General features: G+C 38.9%; 1 protein-coding gene and 2 long non-coding RNA genes across 5 annotated transcripts in view; 1 reads left to right on the top strand and 2 right to left on the bottom strand.

The window, feature by feature from the left end:
- The window catches only part of dusp3a (dual specificity phosphatase 3a), a 27,649-nt gene extending 9,406 nt beyond the window's left edge, over window positions 1–18,243 (bottom strand). The window contains exons 1-2 of the mRNA XM_085416973.1: window positions 17,907–18,243; window positions 3,850–4,082 (exon numbers count right to left, since the gene is read on the bottom strand). Coding sequence (XP_085273099.1) covers window positions 3,850–4,082; window positions 17,907–18,091 — 418 coding nt within the window. The 5' untranslated portion in view covers window positions 18,092–18,243. The remainder of the gene's footprint in view (window positions 1–3,849; window positions 4,083–17,906) is intronic.
- On the bottom strand, window positions 9,010–17,893 carry LOC146663993 (uncharacterized). Of its 3 annotated transcripts, XR_014913085.1 has the most exons (6): window positions 11,896–17,893; window positions 11,643–11,774; window positions 11,159–11,222; window positions 10,648–10,800; window positions 10,193–10,283; window positions 9,010–9,589 (listed from the first exon to the last, which is right to left on the bottom strand). It is a non-coding gene; the product is annotated as an uncharacterized LOC146663993 (long non-coding RNA). The 3 variants fall into 3 exon arrangements; XR_014913083.1 differs by having other exon boundaries at window positions 11,643–17,893; XR_014913084.1 differs by lacking the exon at window positions 11,159–11,222 and having other exon boundaries at window positions 11,643–17,893.
- LOC146663991 (uncharacterized) lies at window positions 18,201–20,203 on the top strand. Its single transcript, XR_014913086.1, has 3 exons — window positions 18,201–18,320; window positions 18,948–19,074; window positions 19,265–20,203. It is a non-coding gene; the product is annotated as an uncharacterized LOC146663991 (long non-coding RNA).

Genomic DNA, 20,203 nt, shown 5'->3' with positions numbered 1-20,203 from the left:
AATCAAATATATTGTGTCTATTTCTTTTTATTTCTCACATGTGGGGCATTAAATTAAGATAAGTGAACATTCAACACAGAAATAAAACATGATTTTTCAGGTTCGTATCAAGTATACAGTGTCCTTAAAGCACCAGAGCACAAACAGGAGTTTTCCCTCGTGGTAATTTTGAGACTGCAGGACAAAAAGTAGGAGGTGGAAGAAAATGAGGAAATGAAGCAGAAACAAATAAATAGAAAATAAGAGATTGTTAGAGTAGTTGGAAAACATATGCTGTGACCAAGATTGTCCAGCAAAGCAGCTTCTCTTCTAGAAGCTGCATATATAAGACATGACCTTTGCTGCAGACTCAGCAAAGTCAATCATCTTCCACCAGCTGAGGTGAACCCACATCCCGACCACAGCAAAGAATCAATGTCGTCTTTGTGTGTGCAAAATACATATGTGTTTACTGTTCTGTATTTTTATGTTCATGCCAGTTTGTGTGTTTGTGTTCATTTTTAAGGTGTACCTTTGTCTAACTTACACTTCCATTACAGACTGGCTAAAACGCCACAGGGGATTTAACTTGGCAACCTTCACAGAGCAGCTGATGTGCTCGGCTCAGGTCAGATCTGCAGATTCTGCACTTTATTTGAAACCCAACACCTCTCTCTGTCTCTACTATAGTTTTATCCCCAACATCTTTCTCTCCCTCTTCTCTCCTTTTTCTTTGACTGGCTCCTCTCTCACACTCGACCGGGAACACTTCCATGCCAATGACGTGACCTCTTCAATACCAAATCACCATGTCTGCCACAGATCAATTCTAATTCCACTGTATCCTCTTGTTAGACACACACGCTCTTTGGCTCTCAACTCACTTGCTCCATCACTGTCCAGCTCCAATATCCCTCAGTCTTTACTGTGTCTTGTATTTTATTGTTTTATTAGACTTAATAGTCTTATCTGCATTTGTTGGAAAAACATTAAATTCTATCCACTGTTGGGCACTCTTTTCCTCAACAGGAGTTGTCAGTGGGTGCAGTCAGCATCGTTCTCTCAATGCTGCGGTCCTCCTGTAGACCAAGCTAGCAGCATTAGCATCCAGTCCGAACTGCAGCACTGGCACAGCTATGTACACTTTACACCCCCTGACTGACCCTTTCTCCCATTCTTTGTCTATTTGTATACTATTCATCCACCATATTGACAGTTGGCACTGGATCTACAGAAACAACATACGATTTAATTACAAAATATTTAAACAGTTTTCTAATCATGTTCCCTTCACTACAACATTAAAAAAATATTTACGTTAATGCTCCTCATGGGGAACTGTGCATGTTCCCCACGAGGACATGCACAGTATATTAATCCACGCATGCCTCCACCACTTATGAGAGTAATTTTATGTTTGTAGTGACAATGCTCAGCTCTATGGAAAAATGTGCCTACCAATTTCTCAGGGCCCAAATAAGAAATGATCAACTCCTGGAGTTTATCTGAAATCATATCAGGAGCTAGGAATTTTGACGTGGGAAGAAACTTCCACATTTTGCATATCTTCAAAAATCTAACTAAAATGAGAAAAACTCATCCCGATGCTCTTAGGAAAATATAAACGAATTCAGATTGAGCTAACCTTCTGGATCCAGGCACTTGATTCATGCATGGTGCAAAAGTATGGGCATGTATTCATTCCATCATTTTGACCTTAAAGGTTCAGCGTACTGTTTGATGGAGCTGCAGAGGACAGAACGATTAGGCAGAATTTTTAAAAGTTTTTCCAGCAGGATGCCTCCTTTTTATTGGCAACACACTCCAAATTTGTTGAACTATGGCGTTCAAAAAAAGCTCCTAAACTATGTCCTGCCACTTGCTCGGTGCAGCAACACATTTTCATTGCATTGCATGAGCCACTGAAAAAAAAAGCATCAGGCTCTTAAGGCTCCTCTCAGTGCTTCAAACGTGATCTGCAAGAAACTACCACACCCAAATTAAAAACAACCAATCAAAGCAAGGAGGCATGTCCGATACAGTCTCAATGGCTGCTTACGCAGACGGAGCAGCACCCTCCACCCCCTGCATGCCCTCAATTTGTCAAGCTAAATAACTATAAATAATAAATTAATAATTAATTTAAAAAATATAAATTTTGTCTGAAATATACATTCCAGCATAAATTATTATCTATCATACTTTAATTCTAGATCATGAATCCAACCATTTCTCCATATCACCACAGTTGATGCCGTTAAATTACTTTTTATCATTGCAGTTTTAATGTGTTGGTTTTCTGTTGATTGGAGGAAAATACACAGATCTGCACACTGTAACCTTGTGTCTTCATTATGGAAAACTCACAGGAGCAATGCATTAGTGCAGTTCCTCATTAAAATCCTGGACCTTGGACCTTTTCCAAGCTTACAGCTGAGGGTCACAAAATGTCACACTTAATGTGGCACAATGCACAAATGTCAAACTGCGGCAAAACCACCAAGCAGAGATGAGGCATGCTAAATCTCTTATGCGCTCTTCTCCACAGGAGCTCTTCATTCTTGATTTACCACAGCACTGTAGTGACAAAAAACATTCGGGGAATTAAGATGCTAGGTTTCAGATTTGAAACAGCTGCTTTTTGATTCGTACTATTCAAAATTCAAAGTTTGCACACCTGAAATGGTGTATAGTGTGCCTGACCTAGAAGTTGTATGAAAGTCAAGACTCAGTTCCCTAGTGATTTCTGTATCTTCCCCTTTCTTACAACTTTTTACTGCAGTATTTGTTCTGTTCTTTTACACAGTCCCAAAGTATTACAGCACCCGTTTAACATCTTACAGGTGTGCTACACATCAAACATTGTGATGATGCTGATGTGCAGGGATGTGATCGGGTAATGGAATATGGAGCAGGACTCATGAGTGTGTCAGATTTAGCGAGAGGTGTTCAGGGCCACTGTGATTATCTCCTGTTGTTGCTTTAAGATCCACAACAATGAGGAGTACTAAGACTGGAGCTAAGACTGGATCTTGTTAGACAAACAACAATAGGAACTTGTTTTCATGTCTCAACTTTTGGAGCAAATTACTTTTAAGTGTGAGCTATTGAAGTAAGAAAGGCATAGTGCTCCCATTTGTTAAATAAATATAAATATCCAGCATAAGGGATACATTTCTTTGAAGTGCTGGATATATTTAGGTGCTAGTTTTAGCCAAGTTGTGGGGTACTAACACATACTAATACTGATGTAATGTAATATAGTCAATCAATATATTCTCTACCTGTGCATATATAAGCATACAGACTTCCTAGCACCATATATAGTCAATAGAGGGAAAACAATGGGCTTTTTCAAACATCGAGTGGGTGTTATCTCTAGTTATGGCTCCTGAACAGCTTTTTAGGACCTCACTAAATAAAAATAGTCTGAAGAATGTAGAAATTATGTATTATTTTTGTGCTTTCTCAAGAAACCGACTACAAATTTGGCAAACAGCTATTTAACAGAATTTGGTGCTTTTCTTTGCTACACAAGACTGTAACGGGAAGTTCTTTGGTCTCTGGACAGCTTGTAGTCCACAGTTTAATGCACATAAGCGTAAGTAAGAAAAACATCCCACAGTCTGTCCTTCTTTTTTTTCCCCCCCATTTACAAATCAAGCAAAAAATGTCAACAACGTTATATGTGCAAAGTGTTAGGATGTCCTACCACTTTGTACACTTGTTGCTAAGTGGTAGATCACTTGCACACAAAAGTTTGGTGGCCATTATTTTAATATTCTACTAAAAATGAATACATGTATTTCAAGAGTTAACATTTACCTCCTTAGTCCAATAGATAAAACATAAACGACAAAATAACCCCACCTTTGCCATTATTGTGCGCTAGGGCCTTGTCGATAAAATCAGCCCCTTCCTCAAAGAAGGCACTGAGGTCGAACTGCTCTGTGTCATTGGCCTGGATGCCATGATAGGTGATGCCCGTGCCAGCGTAGAAATCCGCACTGGTGTTGACATGCATGAAGGAGGTGCCCTCTGCTACATTTAAGACGTGTGTCACACCAAGTTTCTGCAGACGCATTGTATTCTGAGCGACAAACCTGCAAAGGCGAGAAGAGGTTAATGATCAGAGATGAAAAAACTGATCAAATATGCTTACCAGTCTACAATTTAATTTCAATTTAGAGGCACTGGACTAAACTCACAGAGCCTCTGAAATTGAAATAAAATGATGAATGTGCAGACACAGAACAAGACATCTGAGACAAATAACAGTACTAACAGCACCTGACAGATACAGCAAAGCAGTGTGTCAGCACAATTTTTTTTTAAAGTGGTATTTTGACAAACAGGTCGCAATAACACCACATGCAGCACACAGTGTTTCGCTGCATCTGTTGATGAACAGCCAAATACTGAGTATCTGCTGGGAGACAAAAGCAGCTCCCTCGTACTGATTTTTCAAACAAAAGTCACATTAAAGTGCCTTTTGTCTCAACTTATTTCCAAAGTAGAGTTCTCATGACTCGAGGTCTAATTACAAATATCAATCAAACCTATAATCGCTCAGCAACTTTTTTTCCAGTTTAACCCTGAAAGACCCAACCCTTCAAAAAACTAGCCAGAAAATTCAGATTTTTTTGGAACTGAGATGTTTATTAACCCTTATAACAAAATCCACAATTTATTTTGCTATATCATGTTGTGTATGATATATTTTTATTGTATATTTATTATATATTTTCTGTATCGCATAGAATACATTGGGCATTTTTTGCAACTTTTTGTTAACAACAGTGTTAATTTTAGTTTTGTCTATAACATTTTGAAATTATGTCAAGTATTGATCATGTTGATGAGCTAGAGGTCTCAGAAACTCATATCAAATATGATACAACGGGCATTATAGGGTTAAAGTGCTTCAAAGGTTACAGATGGTAGAAGTGAGAAAAGAAAAACAAATATGCAGTGATAAATTTAAAATAAAATTAAAAAATTTAATTTAATAATGTAATACAATTCACTAACATGCCATCATTCATGTTAACGGTAGCACATGTGCTCATTAAACACTAAAGTAACAGTTTCAGTTACCCTATATATTCATCTAGCTAACGTAAACTGTGTGGCCAGACTTGCACTACATTTTGAAGGTTTGGAATAATTGTTTTTGAAAAATAACCGCATTTATTTCAGGATTTCCTACAGAATCACAACAAGGACTCCTGTTACCGGCTGCAGTCCACACTACAGAATGAGACTCTCAGGTAATCACCACAACAGTGACCTGGTCAGTGTAATGTAAACCAGTGTTAGGCTTGGGCTAGCTACTGAGCAGTTTAAAACAAAGTGAAGTCAAGGTGATGGATAAAAAAAAAAAAACTGCTAAACATCCTTGGGTGTCTGTTAAAATACTGCCTACATTCTGTGGGGCGCATGAAGCGCTCTAATACGATTAATATATCTGAAATGTTTTAATTGAATGAATATTGGAATCATTTAGATCATTTATTTTATTTATTTCTCTTGAATATCTAAGTAGAGGTTCATTGTCAGTAAGCATTACTCCTATGTCTGTAACACAAGCACAGCTTGTTGTACTGTGCTGAAAATAAGAAAAATAAGAAAATTTGGCTATTTGAGTGTCTAAAGCATCAGCCATTGTGAGTTCGATTATAGTCCCCCCCAAAAAGTCTTTTTTCTCAGTAATGGTTGGTTTTCATACAGCAGTGTGTACTACCCTCTTCACCAACCAGTCCAATCCAGCTCTAATGGGCACCATTTGAAACTGCTGAGGACCTATAAAGGTGTCCATTTTTCAGTCTGCAGACTCTGATGTATTTGTCTTTTTTTTTTTATTTTTTGTAGGACAACAGACAAAAAGAACAATCTCTCTATTCTCAGACAGCTCTGCTCCAGTATTTTCACCTCCATCATCATTCACCCTACTTCCAGGAAACAATGAATCTGTTTCTGCTTACCTCCTGCTCTAATACACATCCCCTTTTAGAGCTGCGTTATTGCACATTAGACCCATACAAAGCAAACAGTCCCACACAGCTAACAAACCATAACAAAGCAGTACAAGCTTCTGGCTGCTCCAGCCTGCCTGGCCCAATGCCTGCATCCACATCCAACCTGGCCAAAGGCACTGCCCATTGATTCTGAACAAAAAACCTCCTTGCGTATTTAGGTTATAAGTTGTATTCCAAGTTTATGGTACATTTAGTGCCACTAATTGCACATAATTTTTTAAAACAAAAGAAATTGCACATAATCGAAAACACAAAAAATAGAAGAAAGAAATAGAAATGGAGAAGAAAACTGGAAGTATATAAAAGCTGTTGTACAATGATATGGCAAAGTTATGATGCAAGCAAAATATATTTCATTAAAGATTACTATATTTATAAGATGACTGCTATTTCTATCTGCAGTCATTTGTATTTGGTGATTTAGTGATGAGTGGTTGGAGGTGGGTTTCAAAGTAGCTTGCAGAAGAACCAGCACCTATGGGCATAGCAAAGCAGTGCAAATAGCACATCTTATGTTAGATTTGTCAATGGGATGCAATGAAACCTATCAGCTGAGCCATGAGCGTATGTTAGCTGGCATTGAGAGCAGCTGATCTAACAAGATCACAGCTAGGCATGGGACATGAGGAGAACTGATAACACCAAAGCTTTGGTAAGCATCTGGACAAACACTGCAGCTACAGTATAAGTATTTATGCAATGTCACTGATTCTTAGAGAAATTTTTGTGTTAAGGAAGTTTTGATTTTGGACTCAAGTGCATGGCACGGGGTAGCGAAAAAAAACAAAAAGAGAAAAAAGTAGTTAATACAAGAATCTAAAAATACAGAAAGTCCAACAGCTAAAAAGAAGTCCAAAAAATAGGTACAGGAAGCCGGAAGAAAATGTGGCAAAGTTAAAGGGAAAGCCAGGTTTATAAAAGTACACAAGGGTGAATGATGTTAAGAGACAGGTGGGAACAGGACACAGGTGGATGCAATCAAACAGGTGAAAGTAATGACAATCACAAAAGAGGGAAAAGAACAAATGCATGAATTAAAACCAAAATAAGGCACATCTAAACAACTAAACTTCAAAGTAAAACAGGAAATTACCTGGAGGAACATGAAGACTACCACAAATAATATCAAATATACTTTGAAATTAGTGTGAGCTGTTTTGGAGGCCAGACATAATTTTTCATTGGTCATAAGTCTGCTAAAGATTACTTTGTTTGATATTATGGTGATAATTTGACATGAATAATCATTAACTTAATAAGCCTGATGCAGTTCTTGAATTTCATTTACCCTGACCTTATTTTTAAATGCAAATAAAATTAAAAACAAATAAAAGGAAAAAAAGAGGTGGTTCTTGACATTGTGGTGTTTTTATGGCTATAAACACAGCCTGCCAGCCTGCTGCCATCACTAAATGTCTGGAGTTACAGATTGGGGGGCGAAGAAAGCTCCAGGTGGAAGCTCGCGTGCCTTAGGAAATCTGCACAGTGACAATGGAGTGAAAATGGGTGAGAGACTCTGAGAAATCCAGAAATAAAGGCACCAGTCAATTCTCCACAGATTAAACTTTGTGAGTAATAATTCTGCCTTGGTATGTGTTGTTTATAAAGTTTTTTGTTCATATATCTGCAGTTTTATTTGCATACACTTATGCTTAAGACATATTTCTACTACACTGCAATGGACAATAAAGTTTTCTCATTATGATTTTAGACATAGCTTGTTAATTGAATTCTCTCATTTAGTTATCTCATCTGGAGCTGAACTAAACAGCAAGCATGTTTTTAGGTGCTTCTAGAAAGAGGTGAAATTGACACTGTAAAGGAAAGGGGTGTACTTTATGTATAACACATAGAAAAGTGAGGGATCCATAGCAAATAATAATGGATTGGATTTATATAGCGCTTTTCAAGGAACCCAAAGCGCTTTACAATGCCACTATTCATTCACTCTCACATTCACACACTGGTGGAGGCAAGCTACAGTTGTAGCCACAGCTGCCCTGGGGCAGACTGACAGAAGCGAGGCTGCCATATCGCGCCATCGGCCCCTCTGGCCAACACCAGTACACTGAAAAAAATATGTTGTTGGATTTACTTAATTCAATGGTGGACATTTGTTGCACACAGATGTTTTGCTTTGGCAGCAACTTAAACAATTGAGTTAAATTAACACAATTTATTCATGTTCAATAAACCTGTGCAATTTGTGTTGATAAAATGTGACTTAAACATGTTTTGATGAAGTAATTTGAGCTCTTGGAATATTTTAATCCTTCACAATTTTCTCACGTTATCCCAACACGATTCAATAACTTTTACCCAATACTACTTGGTCACTTAAATACTACATGTTATCTTCAAATTACATTTTGCTATTATATTCTAGTATCAAATACACAATTTTCAAATGGAGGCCTTATAACAGATTGTATTGTTCTCTTCCAAGATGGTTGCTGGCATCCACCAGTAACCTTTCAAAACAACATGTCTAATTTCACTGCAGTAGGTAAAGAATTAAACTGACATTACTCCTCTACTGAATCTATATAAATCAACAGTTAAATAATGTCAGTTCTTCCGTGTTCTCTGGAATCAATCGCAGCAAAGAAATTAGACTGTTTCTTTTGAAAAATGTTGGGAAAGAACAATACAAAACATTCTATTTAAGGCCTCTGACATCAAGATTCAGTTAAACAACAATTATAACTAAACAATTTGAGGTAATGTTAGTTTCCATTAACATTAAATTAGGTTACTGAATTGGCAAACACCTTCCTATTAACACTACCCATTTTACCCCAATAACTAAAGAAATTAGCACTTGCAGGTCAAAAACTTTATTCAAGAGACGCAAAAATAACATTGATACAGTGACTGTCAAAAATTACAGCACTGATCATACTGTGACATCTTGGTTCAAAACAGCACACTTAGAAATATTCAACGTTCTTTACTTCAACTGAATGAAACTGAAAATACCATTTCACACGACCCATATGGGATATTTAGACTGTATAACTGTTCACGCTACATCTCTTCACTAGTAAAAGAAAGAAAAAATACAAAGAGAAATTTAAAAATGCTGCCAAACAGACAAACAGAACTTGTACAGAGCAAAAGGAAAAACAAACAACAACAAAAAACAGCTCGTCCTCATGGCAGTTGCAGAGTATATAAAAATGAACCCTGCGATCCGTTCCTGGAATTGAGCTTCAAAAATGCAGCAGAACAAGTGTGAGATTTAAATGTCCTCTCACCTAGAGCTGGTCACCTCACATGCATAACAGTGAGCTTCGTTGCAGGAGCAGTTTTGTCTTAGTTGTGAGCTTTTCTTGAGAGCTGAGTTGCATCCAACTCCATTACCACCCATTGAATCACCTCAAAAGTGTAGCAGAGTTGTGATGGGTAACTCATGTTGAAGGAATAAAAAAGGTCCAAACAGCATGGCTACTGCAAAGGTCACGTTATCCAGATCTTGAAGAACAACATCAGAAAAGTCATTGCCTGGCGCATCTCTGGAGACAGATGTTCATTGTGGTTTTCGCAATCTGTGCAGTGGCCTCAGTCAAGTCCTGGTTAAACACAAAACATTTCTTTAAGATTCCTTTTTAAACTCATCTCTTTTGAATCTACCAGTTCTAATGTTAGAGTAATTTAAACCAATGCAAGCAACATAGTAAATAGCTATAGCCAAAGAGTGGCCTGCCATGCTGCCATTCATGGTCTAACAGAGTTTCTAAGAGAGGGTGAAAAACATAATAATTTCAAATGCTTTACATTAGTTTTTGTTAGAAAGACACCGGCCCATCAGAAATCCAGGCTATGTCACTCAGAAGATTTTAGAATTTAGACTTTCAGCCCCACAATTTGGTTAGCTGTTGGTCAGTTGGTCTTTTTTTTTTTTTTTTCAAACAAAAGCTAATGTAAATACTGGTGGGATTTTCCTTTGTTCATTAGAATGACAAATTTAAAGTTTTTTCACACTGATGTGACCCCTAATACAGGGGTGGGGGTGGGGCCTCAAGGGCCGGTGGCCGAGTTCACTACCAGGCCTCATGTGAACTTCAAATTATTAAAGAGGACTACTGGTCCTAACCAGTCCAATGAGGATCAAGTGGATAACTAAATGCATTTTTAAAGGTTGCAAATCCACAATCTACTCATAAAACACTCACCATGAACTCCTGCACCAAGATGTTGCAATTGTCTTTCACACAGATGCGGAGCACTTTGATGAGGGACTCCGAGCATTAATGTCATCCTTGACTATTATAACAAAGAAAACAGAGATTTGTGAACTTTTCAGTAGCACAGAAGAAAATGATCCCAGACAAAAACTCTTGACTTTTTAAACCAGTCAACATGCAACACCAGCATCTACAAAGCAATATCAAAAGTTCCTGTTTGACATCAACTTTATGGATATATAGTTTCCAGAACATTTATTTTTAAAAAAAGATAAATTTTTCTCAGTGGGCCAGTAAATGCATGACGAAAATTATGGCATCCTTTTAGTGGAATCAGTACTCACAGGTAATAGTTGACTGTTTCAATGGATGTAGCATAAAAATTTTACTGACCTAATGCAATACATATACACTTTGTAGTTAAAGAATTTTAAAGTTCTTACTGTCATAATGGCAGCTACATCCTTTAGCTTTGTGCCCTGTTCCCCCGATCACTTTGCAAACACTTTCAGCAGACTGTCAGAGAGAAACTCAGCTCCGTCAGAAACCTTGACTGTAAAGGCATGGTTGGGATGCACTGGAATGCTGCATTTTATCTGAAATGACATAAAATTATTTTGAAATAACAGCAGGCACTGTGCTTGGTTAATCAGTAATGTTTTGTTGAATAAAAACTGTGTTTCCAGATCTTATGGGATTAAAAAAAATCCAAAGATGTTTGTTTCTGATTTGCAACCCAACAACCCACAAGTTACAACCTCATTTCAGTTCAAGTGTGCATTAATGCGAGTCCAGTAATCACCTTTCTGGCAATACATACAGGTATAAGTTAAACCTATGGCAGATTTTGGATTTCTCAGTTGTATTAATAGGGTGAGTATGCATGCACCTAATAATTATAAAAAACCCATTATAATTAAGTTACAGAAACGAAAATAGAATATACTTTCTTACCATAACACCTTGAACCCACAATCCATCAGCTGACTCCTGGTGAAATGCAGAATAGAGGTCGTCTCTCAATGTGCAGCAAAAAAAACAAAAACAAAAACAAAAGGACAGCAGGTGAGGCCAGGAGGGGTAGGGATGTAAGCTAGCATAATGCCGCTGATGATATTAGCTAAAGCTGTTCAATGTCCAAAATCTCACTAACACCATGGTGCAGTAAATACACAATGTAACTGAAGAGTCAGTTGGCAAATCTATTCACACAGAAAACCAAATTATGTTATGAGTGCCTCGTAATTAGGTTTAATGTGATATTACGGCTCTTGTGCCAAAGACAAATTCAAATGAAAAAGCGCCAATTCTTTGACAACAGATAAAACAGCAAATAAGCTAACGGCTCTTTTTTAGCATGTTACATGGCGACACTCTAGACGTTTAACTACATTTGGCTGAAATATGGTAAATATTAATTCAAAAAATCAAGACATACCAAAAACGTAGAGTTGGCTGCTCGACTTGACTGAGATGGATGCCTTTTTTAAACCACGATCCAAAGCCCGCGAGATGAAATCACGCGTGGTTTCACGAGATTTAACGTTGCTATCTTATTGACTTACTTCACCTGAACATGATATGAACAATTTAATACACCCTTTCTGCATATCATGTAGTTTTTACACTATATAGTTACATTTAACTTTAAAACATGAGGCAATTGTGTTAAATACATGCAAGATGCTTACATAAATCCAAGAGATGGCCAGTCCCTTTTTTTCAGTGTAGGCGATAGGGTAAAGTGTCTTGCCCAAGGACACAACGACCAGGACAGAGAGCCCGGGGATCGAGCCGGCGACCTTCCGGTTACAGATACGCTTCCCAACCCCCCTGAGCCACGGTCACCCCAAAATAGGACAAGAGTGACAGTTTTATCAAGATCATTTAATTAAGATCAATAATGACCTCGTAGCCTGCCTTACAAATACTATTCATGATATAAGTTTATATATGTATTGTTTTTTATTTTAAAACCATTTTCACGAATCTGTAAATCGTTCACTCTGACAAAGCTTTACTATACAGGCTTAACGTCAACGTGAGCCTGGAGGCAAGGTGAGGTGACCCTGGGCAGCTCCCTAGAGGTGGAGGCTGCAAAACCCAATACCTAACAAGAAATTCTGCTACAATGTTACTTTGCAACCAAAGGAGGAGGGATGAAGCAGCCTGTCTGCTAGCATCGTAGCTACAGGGCAGAGATTCAGAAATCCAGGCTACACATTAATAATATCTTCATTTCATTCACAAAAAGTCTGTGTATATTTAGACTAAGCTAGTGCTCATAAATGATTCAATATGCATGCACACTATGAGCACTTCAATGCAAAAAAATGTGAAGCAAGTAAAGCGTAGGCATGCGTATCTCTTTGTGTGTAAAGGGTAGTAGTGTGTAAAGGCCTATACTGTACTTCTACACAACACAATGCAGAGGCACAGTAGGTTCAACTGGGTTCACAGCCGATGGCTTCCTTCCTATTTGCCGGGCCTGTCCCGGCCTACTTACCCTGGGATCTGCAGTCCCAACACATCCATTATTAAAGACCAGCTTCACAAAGAGCCAGAGCGTTTCTCAAAGCAAACAACCACACCTTAAGTCCCTAAGCTGCACACCGTGGTTTAAGAGTGCTGACTACAACTGAACTGAAAACATTGCAAGCTGGCAAAGTAGACTCATAATCCATTTATGGATGCAAACATTGACTAGTTCAATAAACACAAGTGCTGCTCTAGTCAACATCTTGTTTATTGAATTAGTGACTTTAAACTTTTACTGAGTGTCTGCTGTATACATTATTTTAAGTGAAAGAACTGAATAAATCAGCAGAAAGACTCAACAAATGCAGATGTGTGGTCAAAACACCAACGTAGGAAAGAACTGTCACTCCAGTTGAGTTCAAAGACTAAGAAAACTTGTATTAATGGGCAATTGGCAGGTAACTACAGGCAAAATAATTTCTTGTGATTGTGAAGTGGGCGGAATCTGAGAATTGAATGCAACTACCAATGAGAGTGAGGAATACTGTTAATTGACAAATGAACAGGTAATAAATAAGTTAGAGGGTTAAGTAGGAAACCAAGCGACTAGCTGTGAGCTTTAAAGTGATGCACAATGAGCGAATGTATGTATGTACAAAAAAAATATGAACTTACAATTTAATGGTCTGTTGAAAATGTTAAATCCTTACAGAGTACGAAAATGGGATGTTTTTTGGCAGCTGTATAAGTATCCCTGATTTTTCTATTAAATTAAAATAAAGAAGGGAAAGCAATGCTGTACATTTTCCCAACAAATGTCAGCATGAGTGACTACTGTATATCTTAAATGAACAGTTATTATGTAAATGAAACTGTGTCTTGACCTAAAAAAATTAAAATCTGACAGGCAACTGTATATCAAAGCCTAAAAATGGTTAATGGGTCCAATTCCTGAGGGTACCTATGATAAGAAAGTTTAATGAACATTTTCAAGGACAGATCTCTTTCTAATTTAAGTCGAGCGCCGTAAAAAACGCGTATGCGAGATGCACCACATGCTAGTCTTGTGTTAATAGATGCACTGGTTTTCATCCAATGGATTTCTACCGGCCAGCTACATAATTTGATTTATAACGAGGTACAACTAATGAGATGAGCAGGGAGGATTACTGGGTCCCAGAGGTGGAAACTGTGGACAAGGCATAGCCTTTAATCAACAATCAATACCGGCTCTCCCTGCCTGAGATATGTGTAATATCACATTATGTTACACTGTCCTATCAAGCTTTTCTAAGCTCTAAGATATGCTTTAAAATAAAATAGCTCAGTAATTACCCCCCACCGAAAACTCAAACCTAGTTTGTTCATCAGACATCAAAATCTCTTCGACAAAAGAAGTCATAAAGCTGAGAGCACTTTAGAGTCGCTCTTTCATGCTGACAGTTTTCTCTGATCAGCTTCAGCAGAGCGCAGGTCTGCCAGCACTTTGTTTGGAGACTTGGCCGGACAGATTGGCACATCCAGATTGATTGTGTTGTAGCACTGAGCTACAGTAATGTGCTTGTATTCTGTCCGGCTCGGCTCCTCCACCACTCTACTGGCAGTGATTGAACCCACAAGTTTCTTTGAGGCATCCCTGAATCTGTTCTCTCTACCACAAATCCATAAAGGTGGCATTAAGAGCTGCTCTGTAAAAGCTGGTATACATTACCACACAGCAAAATATATGCAAAAGAAACTAAATTTGTTTCTTTAATAGCAACAAAATTACACTTTAAACACATAAAGAGGTTTTTTGCAAATTAGCCCACTTTTCCATGCAAACTACACAAAACTGTGGCAATCTGGTAATGACCAAAGGACCATTATTGTGACCAGTTTCACCTAGAGACTGCCAGCAACCACTCACCAACCAGTCGAGGAATAAGAGTAACAACAGTAAGGTGTTTAAGAGTAACTTTGCTAATAATGATGGCGCTAATAGAAGCAGTCAAACAGAAAAAAAATAGTAGCGCTGTTTTAACAGCACCCTCTTTTATCTTCAAGCAAATGCACCCTCCTCAGAGTGCACCCAAATGCTTGTTGATGGACCTGCAGAAGCTGGTGATAGCCTAGCATACTCAGGCGGATGGCGGACATGTACATGTCCATGCAAGTTAGTCGTGTTTAGAGTCCTTTGCTCACAGTGTACGTCTGCACAAGCGGCACTCCACTTTGGTTAGATCCTTAGGTTTACTTCTTTCATCTGGTTTAAAGCCAAAGAAATCCCAAATTGGCGACTTCATAATTTTTTTTAGTGCGGTCAGCGTTAACCCGCCGTCATCACGACTAATGCAATTAACAATTAACATCTGGAGCGCAGACTGAGTCAGAATCTCTGAAATGTCTCTGTCAACGTATTTCGGGCATTTTGTCCAAAGTTTGTTTGTTCTGCGCTCCAGATGGGTTGAGCACGTTAAAAAAATTGATTGCGTTAATCGTGATAGCCGCGTTAATGCTGCATTAACGCCTTAATGCTGACAGCCCTAATTTTTTGGGAAATTAGTTCGTCCATGTTTGGACTTCTTCTGTGTTGTAAACGCGCAAATCAGTCCCCCCATGATTACATTGCTCCGCCCATCAAGTCTGCGCATGCGCGAATATATTGCCCATTGTCGATTACTGGACTGACGATTGCTGGTTGGAAAATTTTTTACATATCGCCCAACCCTAATTCACGCCTACAGCCAATTTCAAATTACAGAGGTACTGGAGAAAATCCACACATGCAGAGGGAGAGCATGCAAACCTTACACAGAAAGGTTCCAGCTTTCTGTTCAGGTGGATTCAAACCCAGGACCTCCTTGTTGATGGTGCTAACCAATTAATTCATCCATCCATCCATTCATCCTCTTCCGCTTATCCTTGTCAGGGTCACAGGGGGCTGGAGCCTATCCCAGCTGTCTTAGGGCAAGAGGCGGGGTACACCCTGAACAGGTCACCACTATGTTGCAGGGCTAACACATAGCGAAACAACCAGTCGCACTCACATTCACACCTATGGGCAATTTAGAGTTACCAATTAACCCAATCTCACTAACTACATGTCTTTGGACTGTGGGAGGAAGCCAGAGTATCCGGAGAGAACCCAAGCAAACATGGGGAGAACATGCAAACTCCACAGAGAAAGACCCAGGCCTGGTGGTGTAATTGAACTCAGGAACTTCTTGCTAGGTAACAATGCTTTATTGGTAAATAAATTAAAATTTTGCCACAGGAGATGTTATAGTATTAATAACTGCCTCACAGCATGCAAACAACCAAATCAGGTAAGAAAACATTGGGGAATCACAGATTTGTGCATAAAATATTCATAAACTATGCATATGCAACTGGCAAGAATCAGTTCAGGATATTATCTGATATTGCTTTTTCTCACATGCAGCACACAGTAGGAGACAGTCCACTTTATCACTACTGGAAATACTATGGTTTAGGCAAGGGAGCTCTTAGGATAGAGCATGTAAGATATAAAATAGATGATTTCTACGCATTCATTTTAAATTCACCAGACTATAACTTACATTTGTAGTAAAGAACTGGCAGATTAAAACACATTAATGTAAATTCAACAGCCCCACATGCAGCTGTGTCGAATAAGGTCTGGAAAAGTTCAGAGCTGCGATGCGTGTATTGTAAAAGAGCTATTACAGGCAAAGAAAAAGCCCAAAATAGCAATACCAGTAGTGAGACGAGGACCGTCTCTGTTTATCTCTAGGTTCAGTGGGAAGATTTTACAGTACATCTCATACACAATCTGAACTGGCTTTACTGGAACACTGGGTAGTAAATTCCTAAACAGTCAGCATGTTCATTACAAAGCCAATAGCACCAAGTCAACAAACAACCATGGATTTATGGTTCAGCTGCAGACCTGTTTAATAAACAAATATACATTATACTCCATATACGCTGCATGTGTGGGTCTGTGTGTGTGTGTGCACAGCATCTCTTACAGGAAGAAATAAATTTTAAAAAAAAAACATACTGCTGCTATTAAGTTAATTCTATTACCTTTGTTCCATGATTTGATTATGCACAAAGAAAGCACTGGTCTGGTTTGTGCCTGTGTTCAGTCTTAGACGTTTTCCAATAGATGTTTACAATCAACTATTTAATGCACAGATTTGTATTTGCAAATAATTTTGTGTTGTGTTTTGTGAGAAAGACACATATATACGTCACATTTCTTTACAGAGATGGGAGATTACCTGATTAATTAGTTACCTGGCAGGAAAAATATTAAATATGAATTCATTTTCTGCAAGGAATGTGACACATGACCTCCTTTTAGTATCTTAGCTGCAGTCATTTGCAGTTTCCATTTGCCTTAGGTGAGTGTACTTGTTAACATTATAAGTAAACAAAGGAATTAATGCAATATAATTTTATTAACATAGCGCCAGCCTAAAGAGATATGCAGGAGTTTCCAAAAGATCACACAATGACATATGGTGGGGAGCAAGAAATCCTTTTTAATAGGAAGAGATAAAATGTGTTTGACACTGCTGAATTAACTTATATATGACATGAATTGACTAGATTCCTGTTTATTCCTGTCTAAAGAGCATCTTCACAATTTAGACTAAGAATTCACATCTCTTTTTTTCCACAATTTGCTCTGAGAGAAAATGTTTTTCTTCTTTTCATATAATAAATGAAAGATGGGGGGTGGGGGAAGAGTGGTGACGGTTGCTGTGTTCCTGCAGCCCAGCGGGACTGAAAGGGGAGCGGCTTGATGAAGACATGGCAATGATACTAATGACAGAGAGGGGTTCATTGAGTAAAAACACCTCTTTAGTTTCGTCCTTCGTGTTCTGAATTCGTTGGTTTCCTCTGCTTTAAAGGTAAAGAGGATCACACGTAGATTTGTAATAATAATAACAATAATAACAATAATATTATATATTGACAGATAGTCGTGATATTGCAGTGTTATCTGTTAATCAACTGTCTGGCTAATGACTTCTCCCTGAAATCAGGCTAGTATTTCGGGGTTATCTGTTGTCAACAACCGCCTGTCGCTTCCTCCATGATGATGACAGCGGAGGACCACCGCTCGTGCGCGCGTGCTAACCGACATGCGACACCGTTGTCATGGTCGCGTCTGGTCGGAGTATGTGTAGGGAGTGTCTCTCAGTGTCACAACGGCATCACGTGTTAGATTCAATGGTGAATGACTCACGCGTTACCGATGTATATCCTGGGAAAGACCTCGTTGAAGTGCTGTGTCGGTAGGCTGTAAAAGCCGTTGCCGTCGGACAGGAGCTCGTTGAGTTGCTGGACGGTCACCTCGCAGGCTGGAACTTCAGCCGGTGGTGGCGGCTGCGGCTGTTGATGCTGTTTCGTAGGACTCAGGTGTTTCTTCATGGCTCTTCTTCTGCTCGCAGAGTAATGTTAGAATTTAGCCAGAGCCCGACTCGTCAGACTGGTTTCGTTGTTCAACAGCATTTTATACGTCCGCGTGTGAGTCGTGCTCGCGCTGTCTTCTTGTCTCCAAGGTGTCTGAGTCTGAAGAGGCGCGAGCTCTACAGCTTCACACTTCGTCGGCGACAAGTGCGAAGCAGCTTTGAGACGGACTTCCGGTCACACTTTCAAAGTAAAAGATACATGTCTTTGAATGAAAAACCTAAAAACTGATTTGTTCTTTACTTTTTCAGTGCATTTTTTCAACATCAAATACCAGATTTAGAAAGTTATTGTTTAATTTTCTTGTGTTATTTTTTCAATTGCATATATTTTAGATTATAACCCCATACTGAATATCTTTTTTTTCTTCATTTTTTCTTATTTATAGATTTATTTCAGTTTGATCGTTGCTTGTGTTTTTTTTTTTTTTTTGCTTTTCTTTCTTCAGTTTTACACTTTCTTTTGTGGTCTTTTAGTTTTTATTGTTCTTTTTCAGGCGACTTAATATTTCTTATAAATGTAGTTGGGGGGGTGACAATATACCCCCCCTTATTTTTTCAGTTTTGGGTCTCATTTCATTGTATTAAATGTTATTTTTATGTTTATTGTTTTTACTTTATTTTTTCTTCATTTAAAATGTAATTTTTCTTGGGTGGGGAGATCAACAGATAGTTGCAGCCCATTATGGCCTTTACCTTTCAGAAACAAGGAACCCTGATTACTGAGACAGAACTATGTAGAAAAAAGGACATTTTGAATATTAGTGGGAGTTTTGGAAGATTCTATTTTTCTGAAAGAATCTGCAGTAGGGGAAGAGGAAGAGGTTGCAGTTGGCAGGGACAGTGATTCAAGCCGTATCTCCACTGTCTCGGCAGTAACAACTGACTGTCCTGCATAGAGCAATGGCCTCAAACACACCCTTCGAGTGAAAAGAACAATTAAATGTGAGTTCTTATTAAATAAGTACTGAACTCTAATGCACATGTAGCACAAAAATCTAAGTTTTTACAAGTTTAGTTTAAATTGTGATCTCACACTCTGCAGATTTGTCGATGTCTTTCAGTTCAAATTCATTTATTTAAAAGTTTAATTACAGTTAAAGGCAAGCCAGTACTTTTATTTTCATCAATACAGGTTCAAGTTCCGGTACAATATTGTCTGTTTGATGCTCACTTGACGCTGGTTCATTTCGCCACCGCTATCTCCAGGAGACACACCCCGCCAGCGGTCAGACGGGAGCTGGATATGAGAATGATGGTAGTTGCACGCGCAGACGATGCTGCCTTCAAGTACGGTTTGTGAGATGCTAAAACTAGATCAGTTTAGAACCTTTTTGAACAAGTTTCAAAGCACTACAAGTACCGCTTGTCCATACTTAACATGAGTTTATGATTGATTTCTGGACACAGTCTAAATGTGAATATAATTTAGGGTCCAAATATTTTTCTATTAACGTCCTAAAACAGGTAGTCAGTATCCACATAGAAGAGGCAGAGGGCAGTGAGGCTCATTTCATGGATCTTCTTGGGTAGGGTTGGGATTAGAAAAAGATTCTGAATTGGGTTAAACACAATGGTTGTGACTTTTTAAAGGTCCACTTTCCCGGTGACTGTGTAATTATTTTTAGTTATTATTTTTGTTTTTAATGACCATTTCTAGTCGTTGCCCACCTCTCGGTCGTTGCCCACCTCTCAGTCGTTGCCCACCTCTCAATTTTAAGTCGTTGCCCACCTCTCAATTTTAAATACACGTAGACATTGAGGGCTAGCAGGAGGGACCATGTGTTTACCTGCTGCTCTCTGGCAGGTAGCTCCATGCCCTCCTGGGTTTTAAATGCACCTTAGAACACACATGCATCAACACTACAATGAGCGGGTGGAGGGAGGTTTGGAGTCTTCTCTCACCCCCATTCTCTGCGACCTGCTGGAGCGGGGGGGCTAGGAGGAGGAGTTGGCCGTCCGACTGCGGTCTGGAGGGTGGGGCCTCCCTGCTGCTGCGGAGTCGGGGCGGTCTGCCTCCCCCCACCGCAGGGAAAAGGGTAACACCACCTGGGTCTGGGTGCAGTTCCCCCCT

Source organism: Rhamphochromis longiceps, linkage group LG8 (genome assembly GCF_057381845.1).
Source record: "Rhamphochromis longiceps isolate RC_006_pf linkage group LG8, R_longiceps_female_GT1.1, whole genome shotgun sequence".
Classification (NCBI taxonomy): domain Eukaryota; kingdom Metazoa; phylum Chordata; class Actinopteri; order Cichliformes; family Cichlidae; genus Rhamphochromis; species Rhamphochromis longiceps.
Note: the sequence above shows the minus strand (reverse complement) of the source record. Positions and strands in the feature narration are given on the sequence as shown.